The sequence below is a fragment of the Tripterygium wilfordii genome, chromosome 2 (assembly GCF_013401445.1).
Source record: "Tripterygium wilfordii isolate XIE 37 chromosome 2, ASM1340144v1, whole genome shotgun sequence".
Taxonomy (NCBI): Eukaryota; Viridiplantae; Streptophyta; class Magnoliopsida; order Celastrales; family Celastraceae; genus Tripterygium; species Tripterygium wilfordii.
The window spans coordinates 7,985,703-7,998,990 of record NC_052233.1 but is presented as its reverse complement, the minus strand read 5'-3'; the positions used below and the strand labels follow the sequence as shown (position 1 = coordinate 7,998,990).

The 13,288-nt window shown below is 38.3% G+C and overlaps 1 protein-coding gene and 1 long non-coding RNA gene across 3 annotated transcripts; both read right to left on the bottom strand.

Annotated features, from left to right (window-relative positions):
* Window positions 1–3,903: 3,903 nt before the first annotated feature.
* Window positions 3,904–4,628, bottom strand: LOC120013037. Its single transcript, XR_005471334.1, has 2 exons — window positions 4,509–4,628; window positions 3,904–4,417 (listed from the first exon to the last, which is right to left on the bottom strand). It is a non-coding gene; the product is annotated as an uncharacterized LOC120013037 (long non-coding RNA).
* Window positions 4,629–6,264: 1,636 nt separating this feature from the next.
* On the bottom strand, window positions 6,265–8,597 carry LOC120013026 (F-box/kelch-repeat protein At5g60570-like). Of its 2 annotated transcripts, none has more exons than XM_038864646.1 (2): window positions 8,392–8,597; window positions 6,265–8,138 (listed from the first exon to the last, which is right to left on the bottom strand). In XM_038864646.1, exon 2 carries the CDS (start codon window positions 7,753–7,755, stop codon window positions 6,580–6,582), a length of 1,176 nt encoding a protein of 391 aa, XP_038720574.1. In that variant the 5' UTR covers window positions 7,756–8,138; window positions 8,392–8,597; the 3' UTR covers window positions 6,265–6,579. The 2 variants fall into 2 exon arrangements, with proteins under 2 accessions (XP_038720574.1, XP_038720564.1); XM_038864636.1 differs by having other exon boundaries at window positions 6,265–8,118.
* Window positions 8,598–13,288: the final 4,691 nt, after the last annotated feature.

The window sequence follows — 13,288 nt, the reverse complement described above, 5'->3', positions numbered from 1 at the left end:
AAAGTTAAAATATATGGTTTTATTGTCTAAAATACCATCATCTTCATCCTCAAACATGGCACAAGCCGTGATTCATCTCTGACCTCCGCCATAATCTTTGTCTCTGCCGCCAGAAGGTTCGTCCTCGCCCCCCATGGCTCATTCGACAATTCTATGGCATTTTCAGTGATTTTTCATCCCCATTTTTGTTGTATTCTAACTAGATCTATTCATATCACCATGGGGCTTGTAGATCTTATTGTTCTCTTTCGATCTGTCATCACATCATTATTTTCGGCATTTTCTGTGATGATTTTCATGATTTTTTGGTCATGATGTGATATCTACAGACTGCAAATGATATGTTATCTGTTTCGATTGATTTGATATATGTCATAATGTTATCTGTCTTGTAAAATGTTATTTGTCTTGTTAAAATGTTCTCTGTTCTTAATGAAATGTTATATGTTTGAAGTTCCAAAAGGACCAAAACTGATAACATATCAGAACATATCCAAAACGGATATAATGTTTGCAGATTCATATTCGATTTCAGAAGAATATTGACAAATACAAAACATATATAATATTTACAGATACAAAACAGATATAATGTCATATACGAAACATATATAATATCTGTAGTTTCATATATGATTTTAGATTGAAAAAAATAGTTCGAAAAAGTAATAAAACCTCAAAGGTGACGCGCCTTGGTCCTTGGAGTTGATGGTCACCGGAGTTGGTCGTATTGACCGGATATAGCTTTTTGCCAAACGGCAATCGTGATTTCAAGAAGTTTTTCTTGCAAATCAAGTGATAATCGATGACCGGTGATGATTGGGTTTTGATCGGGCTGATCAAGAGATTCATTTCGATAGTTCATTCGTCGAAAACAATGGCCGAACGGGCAATTTCCGATGTTCGGCGTGAAGGAAGAAGAAGGGAGAGAAAAAAAGGAGGAAAAAGAATTAACGCATGACTGTAAGATGGATCTTAGTAATATTTTTGTCAACTTAACACAAATATACTTTTTTATAATGATTTTCCCGCTTTTTTTTTTTTGGAATATATAAGTCCCATAATATCCTTTTTGCCTAATTTCCCCATGTCAAATTTGCTACGTAGTGCAAAAAAAACAAAAAGAAAAATGAACTGGCCAAACAAACATAATACAAGTTAATGATATATATAGATAAGGGTGTAAATGAACAAACATTTTAGGGAGGACCAACTTAACGGGTGAAAATAAAGGTTGGTCAAGACTCGAGATAGGGAAACAAAAGATAGGCCTCGGATTTATTTATCAAGGTTAATGTAATTTTTGATAAGGGACAAAGTTGGCATATTCCAATTCAGTTATCGAATGTTCAAACATTCTAATTGAAAAAGACTTAAGTTCAAATCTTTCTTTTTAGAAAAATTAGAACGTTTAAACATTTGGTGACCAAATTGGAATGCATCAACTTCTTCAATTATCAAAATTTACATCAATCATATGACCATTCGGTGATCAAATTGTAATTGCCAACTCTTTCCAATGTCAAAAGTTACATTTAACTATATTTATCCATGAATAATACTATCATTTGATTCAACGCACTTTGGAAACCAAACAGGAAGACAATCAATTAGTTTACTCCCAGGAATCCAGAACGTATTTCATACCAACCTCTGCTTTTGCTTTTTCAAAAGACGATTGTCGACGCGGGAGATTCAATTCTTGCTTTTTTTTGTCAAACAGCTGCACGGCACCTGTATTGCCCCACTAAGAAGAATCAATCACTAATCATATGATTCCTTACCCTTTGTTTTGGGGAAGAAAAAAAAAGTAAGATAATCTCCCAAACTCTTGATTTCAAATTCAAAGAAAAACGCCTTTTGAAATTCCTGCTAGTAGTGGAGAGACTTTGCTGTCAGTTAGGATTTTTCAATTAAGTATATATAAACCAGGACTTATTGTGTGGTGAAGATTAGATAGTGTCGATGCGTAATCAACAAGGTGGGTGGCCTTTAACTTTTCAGGATTTCTCCGGCTGGTCATTGAAAGGGGCATTGAGGACGACTCCCAAATAGACTTGTTTCATTTGCCTTCATATATAAAATAAACTTCTTTCCTTTTACTAGCTAGTGAGCCTTCGGCACCAAGATTAGGAAGTTAGAGGCATAATTAAAGATTAGACAGTATGAATATTAGTACACGTTCTATTTGCAATTAAAGCATATGCCATCATGATTGCATAAATTGTAACCAACATAAATCAAAGGTTGGGTCAAGATTTTATCTTATATCGAATTGGCATAATCAAATCGAGTGACATATAAGTAAAAATTTTATCCCTCCCACATAATCTACGCATTTTCTGGACCTAAAAATCAATGGCAACTGTCCAAAAAGAACAAAGTCGTGTGAGCTTTTAGCTCATAACGGATAATATTGATTTGTAGGGTTTTTAAGCGGGATTTTCTAACGGATTTTGCCGGTTGATGAATCAACGACGATTAGGTGAAGATACCCAAAAATGGAGAAAAAGCAACATGACGCTGAGTTTTGGACTTCTACATAGTGAGACTGGGTCTTGCCTAGTTAGGTTTTGAAGGTTATGGTTGGTAAAAAGCCAGGTAGGTAGCTCCAGACGCACGCTCACTCTCTGTACAATCAAATTGTGAATCCTGAGTTACAGAATCTGCAGTTATGGGTTCCGAGTACTGCATAATGTTGTGAAAAACGGGGATCCAAAGTTACACGATGACACAAGATAGAGAAGTAGCGTAATAAATAAGCATGCACACACAAGAGATACAAAGATTTAGGTGGTTCGGTAATTTACCCACGTCTACGGTCTAAAGACGATCAAGGAGTAATCACTACCACAAATATAGTGTACAAAGAGTAAATAACTCTCAAACCCAATACCCCAATACATTCAAATTGCTTACACCTTCATGATCACTCTTTTGATTAGAAAGAATAAAACTGGTGAGGTCGAGGGTCTCAACTCTGAAGTTTTTTTCTTTTAAAAGATGACAGCAATGGCAAGCTGTCATCTTTGTCCGAACTCCGAAGGGTCATTTTGTCCATATTCCATATTATGTAAGATCCACTAGACTTAGTGTGGGCTTGTGTCAACGGTCACTAAGCTTTGAAGTCAGTCAACGAAAATGACAAGGTGATCAGTTTTCATAATTTCCACTATCTTGCCCACTAAATGCTTTTCTCTAATTCTGTTCCGAGGAAATATACCCATCGTGATATAGATGTAACTGTAGAACAATAAATTCCGTCGCTAAATTAACGACCGAAGTGTTTTTCCCGGCAAGGTTCAAATTTATTTTCGTATTGTCCTTGATTCCCTGGTAATGAGATGACTTTGCGAGATACAAAAAATACATGAAATGATTCTACTGCCGAGTAGAGAGAGTTTAAGCAGCGGATTCATTCCTGTGAGGCCCGCTAGGCACTCAAAATTTTTATTAAAAAAAGGAACGGAATAAATTATATAATTATCGTAAATCTTTAATGGACAAAGGCCCAGTTGACAATTTGACCTTTCGGTCGGCCCATTTGATATTCAAAGGCCTGAAGGTCCATAGTACTGCATGTTAGGCCCGTCTGAATAAGAGCAAACCCTAATTATATAGCTTTCCATCGCAATCACCGCGTGCCCTGTTTCTCTCCTTAAAAACCCTACTAACTTTCAAACATGTTCGAATAGTCCGCACTCCATCCATCTGTCCCCTTACGCAACAGCTTCATCCCTTCCTTTGTGAATTCTATTCACCACCCATCCAGTCCTCTCTTACGATTTCATCTCCCCATCTATTCACCGTTGATATCTGGGCACAACCTCCACCTCCCATGTTCCGTCGCAAAACGGTTTCGTCGTTAATTTTCCTTCGAAAAATATTTGCGACGGAATACCCTTTTTTTTTTTTTTTTTGTAGTGAACATCCTTGAACTGTAGCACAAAGGAGACTCCTCCACCTGAAGTGCAACTCTTCTGAGTATGGCTTTGGGATTCTTGTTCAACATTTTCACAAACACCCTGATGCAACTTGACCAATATCAGTATCAAAGCGTGAGCAAAGTTCAGAGTTCTATGACTATCCATCATGTGAAGTATGAACTTTTTCATTAAGATTCATGAATATTTCTATAATAGGACTGAAACCAGAAAATAGACCGAAACCAAGTAAACGGATATTACCATACCAACTCGATAAGCTAATTGTTCCAGTCCCACAGCAATGACAGCATACACTCAAATAGCCCAGTCCCCCGCAAGCGAGTATAGCTTCTCTGCAGCAAGGGTGTTAACCTGCAATGCAGCATAGGATTTGGGAAGCATGAGAGACTCCGCTGCAAGAGCTTGTCGAGGGACGGTTGTGGAGAACCACATACATGGGCTCCCTGGATCTCATATTGTGGGCTTTTTACCTAAACGAACCAAGCCCACGTTAATGAAACTGGATACTAGAAAAGTTGAACCGGTTTTTGTTTTGATTTTCTAAGATTCACTTCGGTTTACCCGTATAAGCAATCGATTCGAGCCCGTTCAGTCACTGATTTTAGAGCTTAGTTTTTACTATTTAACCGTAGAGAGAGAGCAATCACTCTGATTTTTAACCCGAAACCGTAAGCAGCCATTGTAGAACCGTTACTGCTACTCACACTCAACAAGACAAATCAGTTACTTCTATTTGTGATCCAAATAAGTTTGCCCATACTACAGTTCGCGGATGAAAATAGCAGCAACATTTTAACAGACATTGATGTATAAACCAGACTGCCAGAGCATCAGACACTTTTCACAAGTAACAGTAGGTGAAGGTGTTAAAAGGGATAAAATCCCATATCGGTTGTTGAGGGGCTTGGTGTCTAGCTTATAAGCTTGCCCAAGTCTTCAACTCATTGTCCAGCCTTTTCCATGTGGATGGGCTGGGAACTGCCACGGCTTAAAGGGCCGAGATGGTGGGGAGGCTGGCTCTGGGTTGTGCCATCGTGGGATTTTCTACATGGTATCGGAGCAGGTGTGCTCGTCCCCGATAAAAAGTCCACTCGTTGGGCCTTGGGCTTTGATACTCAGTCCACGAGTGCGGGGGAGTCCACGAGTGCGGGGGAGTGTTAAAATGGATAAAATCCCACATCGGTTGTTGAGGGGCTTGGTGTCTAGCTTATAAGCTTGCCCAAGTCTTCAACTCATTGTCCAGCCTTTTCCATGAGGATGGGCTGGGAACTGTCACGGCCCAAAGGGCCGAGATGGTGGGAAGACTGGCTCTGGGTTGTGCCATCGTGAGATTTTCTACAGAAGGCTCAAGGACCCCTGCGGTAGAAGTGTCTAGTCTGTTTACCAGTCTGGAATCCACACAATTGACTTCTACTTCTTCCAGTCTGGAATCCACACAATTGACTTCTACTTCTTCTACAGGAGCCCTCATCCGGTAGGCGAACCCAAGACCAACCATTTGGCACATTCTGGGCAGCGTGCATGAATCATCAGCATATATACATATATCAGATAGTGATGCAAGAAAAGATGACAGACATTCATCCAGAAACCAGATAAAGCGGATCCTCTCAAACAGTAGTTTGAGATGCCATATAATATTTTTTTTAAAAAAAAACACGAAATAAGAATTTAAGAGGTGCATAGGTCGCATAACATGACACAGATTCATGCATGAATCAATTCTCCTCCACTGGGTAGTTTATCAATCAAATCATATATGCAATGAATTGATCCCTGTAACAAGACCTCATATAAAGTTGATTCTATACTCCTGGGAAGCAACTGGGTCCTTTGTGCTCTTATCAGTGATCGACTGTAATGCATCCATGTGGCTTCTTACAAGCAAGTTATATGTAAAAATCGAAAAAATCGAATGTTATTGCGTGCATCATGCAAGTTCTTGACGGTGCGATCATGTTAGTACAGAATATGTACTCAACACATTCGCCATAAACGCCTATAACATCAACTTAAGAGCAGACTAGCAGACAGTATTAAGTCGAAGGAAAAGAAAGCAAGATTTCATAGCATCCATCCAAATGTCAATTATGTACTAAAAACACCATTACGACATAAATAATCCAAGGACAAACCATATAGATGGTTCTGCACTATGATTTGCAATAATTTACATGGCTGCTATTGCAAAAACATCAGTTATTTATCTATGTAATGAAAGAGAGCATTATGCTTTCCTGACAAATATTGGCAACCAAACTGGATTTAAAAAAATGAAAGATCAACGGATACGTACAAAAGAAGGAAAAAAAAATCATTAAACAATAAAGCTTTGCTGTTAATTGATTTTAGTTATCTGGCAGGTAAATGAAAATACAACTAGAAGAATAAGATGGAAATCAGAACATTACCAGAGAATACCTGCTTGATACTATGAAAAGCAAATCAGATACAGATTCATAATGTGAAACATGCTCTTGAATCTGTCTTTAGAGAGCAAAAGTTGAATTCTCAGCTTGGTAGAAGCTTTCTCAGTGATAATTAACTCCAGTTAATCAAATTAATGTGAGAGGAAGAACCCTATAATGCCAGGTTGAATTGTAGATACCGAGTTGAATCAATCAAATAGTCCTCAACAACCCATAACTGCACAATTGTATACAAACACCCCAACATTCTCCTTGACACCAAGGACCTTCCAATCCAAGTTTCCATTATTAACACCCGACTTCGGAGACCATGAATTCAGCACAATAGCCACACCTTCTGGGACTCTTTGCCCACCCACAACCAAAAGTTCCTCACCGCAGGCCTTAAAGGCCAAGCCCCAGCCATCTGAAGAATCAGCCCTAACTGGAAGCCTTCCCAACTCATCCCAGGTGTTCTTCACTTTGTCATACTTTTTCACCATGTTAGTCAAAGACTCAAATGCATATAGCTGATTGCCTACAACCGCAACAAGAGGAGGTGCGTGAGCTGCTGTACTAACATTTGGACTCATCCCCTCTATCTTCCTCCATTCCCTCGTCTCAAGATCATACTCCTCCCCACAAGTCAATGAAACTGTAGGACCTGACATCCCACCAATAACATAGAATTTTCCATCCATAAAAAAACCAGAACACAGTTTTCGCTGTGTGTGCATGTTCGGCAACAGTTCCCATCTACCAGATGAGGAGTCGTACAACTCTGCCGATTTCAAGACATTCCCATTCTTATCAGTCCCTCCTGCCAAAATAGCAATGGATCCACAGCAACCAGACCCAAACAAACATCGAGGACGGTTCATTCCCTCACACTTGACCCAACTACTAGAAATCAAACTATACTTCCAAATTGCGAACTCAAACATTTCACGGCCGAAAACCAACAATTCACTGCCCACAGCCAATGACTCCTTATCCGCATGATTAAAACAGTCATCACAGGGTATCTTAGGCAGAGTCATCCATCTCTTTCCGAAAGGATCAAATGCCTCCCACCCTCTAGGATCACAAACCAAGTATACCCAATGCTCCACAATCCCCAACTGCTTCCTCAACTCATACAAAGACCCACTCTTTAACAAACTATGATATCTCTTGTTTATGCATGATAACGAAGGGTAATCTGACCGAGAAACCCGAGCAAGGCACTCCAATGCAACGTCATCATTAAGACCAGGGAAAAACAAATCACTTGATCTAAATTGACGACCACTATCATGCGCTCCTTCCCTGGTATTTACTATCGTACTCTCTGCCACTTCTTCTTGCTCTGCCTTCTCCTCCCCCATTGAAAAGTGACCCAGACAAACTTTTTTTGTCATGTTGACTATCTTTAACTTAATCCCATAAAACCAAATAAATCCTCCAAGAGAGATAATCAATACATTAGTGCCTATAATGCTCCAAGTCCCCAGAAATCAAATTCATAGCTTCACGCAATCAATCTCTCTCCAATTATTCTTCTAATCAAATCAAAAAACTAAATTCTACCTATATCCATTTCATGATTAGTATTCAAAACCCTCCGCTTGTTAGAAAAGTATGTCGAAAAAGAAAGAAAGATCCGATCTTTGTTACTAAAGAAAATTCAGTATCAAGGCAATTGCATGGAGAGTATTAAGTATGCCAAATACCAACAAAGTTACGGAATTCCCAAGTATACCACCAAATACTCGACTCGTTTCCTGCAATCGAACAGAAGAGCCTGCAATCGAAACGAATATGCAAGAACAATAGATTAACAAATAAGCAAATTAGAAAATGAAAAGAACCACAAATCAATCGGGAGACGGATAAGAATTAGATTAAGGATGATAAAAATACAGAAAGATCCGATTCCAAGCTGAGGAAATCGATTCGGATCCGAAAAATATTGATAATTCGAACCTATCCGTAAAACTTGACATATAGAAAATGTTTCAAATGAAGATATGGATCTCGCGAAATAGTGACCATACCGGAGGAAGAGGATGTTAGATCGCAATCTCAGTCTTCTCGTCGACGGAATCTGCCGGGAAGACGCTTTGTGTCAAACATGCCCCCGGAGTCCGGCTAAAGAGGGAAAAAAGAGATGTCCGAGACATATAGTTGGATTAGAACAGAGACAGGCTGAACTGGAAAAAAATAAATAAATAAACTGAAATATATAGCCGGTGTTTGCAGAGATGACCCTACTTTCTATGATATTTATAGAAAAATACAACAAGCCCCTACTTCATAAATTAAATAATTTCCTTTTTTGGCATCCAATTACCAATAACAACTCAACAAGCCTTGTTGTCGATGCAAAAATCTGAAATCTGTACGACTACATGCCAGTAGTGATGAGGTTGTGACGTCGATAAATGAACCTCTTGGATCCTGCAAGAACAATGAAACGGGCGGCCCTTCTTGGCTCGGGACGCTTCGATGCTCAAGTCGATATCTTTCTCAAGAATGAATAAAAAAAATATAATAATGCAATCCAAGAGTGTATACCTTTGACACTATGAGTCGTTTGTTGGGATTTTCATATTCTTGATTGTTAGGTCTGTTGAGTTGAGATGTGATTTGATCTCTACGTTGAGATTGTGATATGAGGATCCATCCTAATTCGTCGTTATGATACGAGGATCCTTCATGAGACATTGAGATGATTGTGACATGATGCCTGGATTCACTCCCACTAAGTTGATTGGATTCACTCCATTGGGTTGATTCAAGGAGATTCTCTGTTGTGAAATCTTCTCTTCTTCTTCGATTGAGTATAGGTACATGCTTTCTCAAGTCATGCATGATTGTTAGATTGGGATTGAAGTTGTTATCAAATTGGATCTAATGTCTAACTTTTGGTAAGGCGGTGAGACTATGGTGTTCTCTTGGTGCAATAAGAAATTATTCAATTACATTAATTACAGCTTTCAATGTTTCTTTTCGCAATGATGATTGTTTCTCAATAATCTCCTCATCAATCGGCATCTCTGAAGTCTGTGTTATTTTCATCTCAGTACGTAGTTTAATAGGTAGTCGACATCCATTCTGTTAGGAAAATTAAATTCTCTCTTTGATTAACATTGGCAGTTCCTAAATGTCTCAATATCTAAGGATTCATCCAAATTCTCTGAAGTCAATGTTATCCGCGGACCCAATTTTTTACAATGTGAAAAGCATTAGCATTTAGCAATTGTATTTGTATTTGTATTTGTATGACCATTTATTGTCCAAGCCCAAATTACAGGATTTATTGCCTCTAAAATATTTATTTATCTTTTTTTGCTTATCATTTTTTTTTATATATCTTTTAGGGGTTTTGTAGTTCTAGTTCATGACCCTTTAAAAGAGCATGATAAAATTGGAGAGATAATTCATTTTCAAAGTTGATGCGTTAATTGATTTGATATTAGAGAGAGACATGCAAGAAAATATTATTGATTTGATACCAAATCACCACTTGTGTTTAAGTAAGACGTCACAATAATATATGTTGAGTCGATCATATGATGCCAAGATGTTATGTATGGTGGTCTAAAATACATCAGAACGAAATTCATTCAACATACATTTGGATCACAAATTAAGAGCAACCCCTTTAGTGAGAGAGAGCCTTTTGGAGAGATTTTTGTTTTGTTTTGTTTATTTTCGTTCTTAGTGAGAATGTGCCTACAAAGTGCAAGCCAATTGGGTTGTAACTCGATCCCCTTGATCATTTGACATAGGCAATTGTAACCTCATTTTGAGGGGTTTAGACTTTTGACCCATCTTGGGTGTCCTTCGATAGATTATGTAGACCTACAATATCATTCAGAATCTCTCAAATTAATTACAACATATTACTGATGTGAAACACTATTATTCAATATTTCTCCAATTAATTACAAAATATTCCACCAAAAATATTCTATCAACATTAGCAATTATGTTTGTGCTTAATTATTCAATAACTTCAAAATAACAAACAATAATTGAAACGATATATGTTAATGAAATTAGGAGGAGGAAGGTCAGTCTCGACCACCGTATGAAGAGAATATAAGATTGACTATCATCACATGGCGCGAAGAAGGGGTTGACCTACTGCCTCTATTTTAACTCTTGACGTATTTATTCAAACCTCTTGATAAACATGAATGATATTCGCATAATTCAATCGAGTAATTTATAAATAAAGTGTTAGCACCTCTCATACAAATGACACTTTTTTAATCCTAAAAATCAATAGCAACATATCATGATGTTAGGACAAAAAAAAGTCCCACATCGGTTATCGAAGGGTCTTGTATCCAGCATATAAGCTGGTGCAAGCCTTCAAACACTTGTCAAGCCTTTTCCAAATGGAAGGGGCTTGGAACTGCCACGGCCCAATGGGCCGAGATGGTGGGGAGGTTTGGCTTGGGTTTGTGCCGTGCTGGGATTTTCTACATGGTATCGGAGCAGGTGTGCGCTCGTCCCCGATAAGAAGTCCACTTGTTGGGCCTTGGGCTTTGATACCCAGTCCACGAGTGCGGGGGAGTGTTAGGACAAAAAAAAGTCCCACATCGGTTATCGAAGGGTCTTGTATCCAGCATATAAGCTGGTGCAAGCCTTCAAACACTTGTCAAGCCTTTTCCAAATGGAAGGGGCTTGGAACTGTCACGGCCCAATGGGCCGAGATGGTGGGGAGGTTTGGCTTGGGTTTGTGCCGTGCTGGGATTTTCTACACATGAAGAAAAAATTTGTAGAAACCCGTAACCCATAACAAAAATAGCAACATACCATAGCAAAAAATATCGTTGATTGATGTGTTTCAATTTGTATTTTCAAGAGTTTTAACATTATTATCATTCATTCAACACACAACGAAATCATGTAATCCAGCTAACTTCGCAATAAGACATTCCACCACGTTTTTTTGCAAGAAAGTCCAAGAAAGTGAGTGTCGACTGGCGACATTCTTGACTAAAGATCTAAGGATTATGAATTATGAATCATAAAGGCATTGCGTTGATGATAGAGTTGGAAGTAATTGACGGGTTTTTGATCAAAGCACCGTGTTGACTGCCCACTAAATTTTACCAGAAGACAGAGTCAAAATGGCGGCCTTCATTCTCTCAAAAAGTTTAAAAAAAAAAAAAAACAAAAAAAACCAGTAACCTAACAGCAAAGTCAGAAAGCAGTGCCCCGTACGTATGTTGGCCACACTGACACTACACAGGACAAATTGGCAGCTTAGCAATTCTAGTCAAATTGAAGTACCAAAAGTACCCCTGACATTTCAGTCTGTTCTGTTGTGATCAAAAGTACTCTGCCAAAATTGAAACAACTTTAGAGACGTTTAGTAGTTGCTTTTGTTTTTGGATATATTGAGAAGGGTGCCGGGGCTCTGCTGTAATGACAATTTGAGACAAAAATAATTTTTATTTTATTTAAAAAAATTATAAATGTGTAGTTTATGGTCTAACGAATCCAACGATATATTTTTTGTTCAAAACAAAAATCATATGCTACATGAAAAATGCTTAACAATTTTAGACCATTGGATATAAACTCAAAACATTCGGTGTCTGGATCACGATGAATTTAATTTTTGTTTCTAACAAAAAATATACCGTTGGATTCGTTAGATCATAAACTACACATCTATAATTTTTTCAAAGTAAAATAATTTTTTTTTTTGTCTCAAATTACCATTATAACGGGGCTTGCTGTAATTTTATTACAGCAGACCCCTGCCACCCCTATTAAGAAAGGTTGAAACGGTGAGAGACGTTAATAAAAGTATTAAACATGGTTAAGGCTCTCTGAGTAGAAATCACTACAATTTTCATGCAATTTTAAATTTGTAATCACATATGTTCAGTCCGTTTATGATATGGAAGCCACATAATTTTTTGAATTTAATTTACAGACCGTACATAAACACTCGTCCCAATGGTGGGCTGGGCGGGGATTGGCTTATGAATCTATAGGCCCATTTAATTACGTACAAGACATGAACGGAATCTTATACTTTTTTTTTCTTTATTCTGCCAACCAAGAGAAGAATTGGAATAAAAAAAAATGAACTTCTTTGACAAACAACGATGAATTAATTAATCAAATATGTGGTCATTGTGATTTGTATCGAGTGTGCGGTGGTGCGGTGAAATATGAAGACTTGAAGAGCTGCCTCACCCACTTGGATGCAACAGAGCGTGCTCCTCTTACGGCTATTGGGTCCGCTACTACTTTTTCACACAACGTTACAACAAAATATACAAGGAGACCTCTCATTCTTAGTTGTATCTGGATGTCCTGACAAAGCCTACATGGGTGCGACGAGCACTGCATCCCACTGTCTGTACTCATTGGTTTCGTGTATCTCTTGGCTCAGTGTCTGGAATCAAGCCCAAATCGGAACACAGCAGCCCACTGTCCGTAGTCATTGGTTTCGTGTGTCTCTTGGTTCTGTGACGGGAATCAAGCCCAAATCCAAATTCAAAACACACAAGTATATCTAGACTCTGAGCCGCACTAAACCACGGACCCACATGGATTTATCCTTCATAACAATCGCCAATGATTTTTAAACCCAAAAAATACAAAACATGTGTGAGATACAAAGAATTTACTGAATGAGTTATACCATATTACTCCACACACACATCCTGTCCCATGAGTTGCATGATAAGAGTATCGCAAGACAACCTTGAGTGCAATGTGCATGCTCTAAAAGGATCCTAGTGATTTGATAAAGAAAAAGTTGGACTGGGGAGTGGGGTCCAATACAACCCAACCATGGAGACATGGCTACCTCCCCACTCTATGTTAGTTCATCTTCGATGATCAAACATCATATTCTCCTCCTTATTTCTCATACCAATCACAGAATCACCATGGTAATCTGCTAAAAATCTCAAC

What these genes read in the sequence shown, in the direction of transcription:
- LOC120013026 (XM_038864646.1), bottom strand. Translation starts at nt 7,755, where the DNA reads ATGACAAAAAAAGTTTGTCTGGGTCACTTTTCAATGGGGGAGGAGAAG.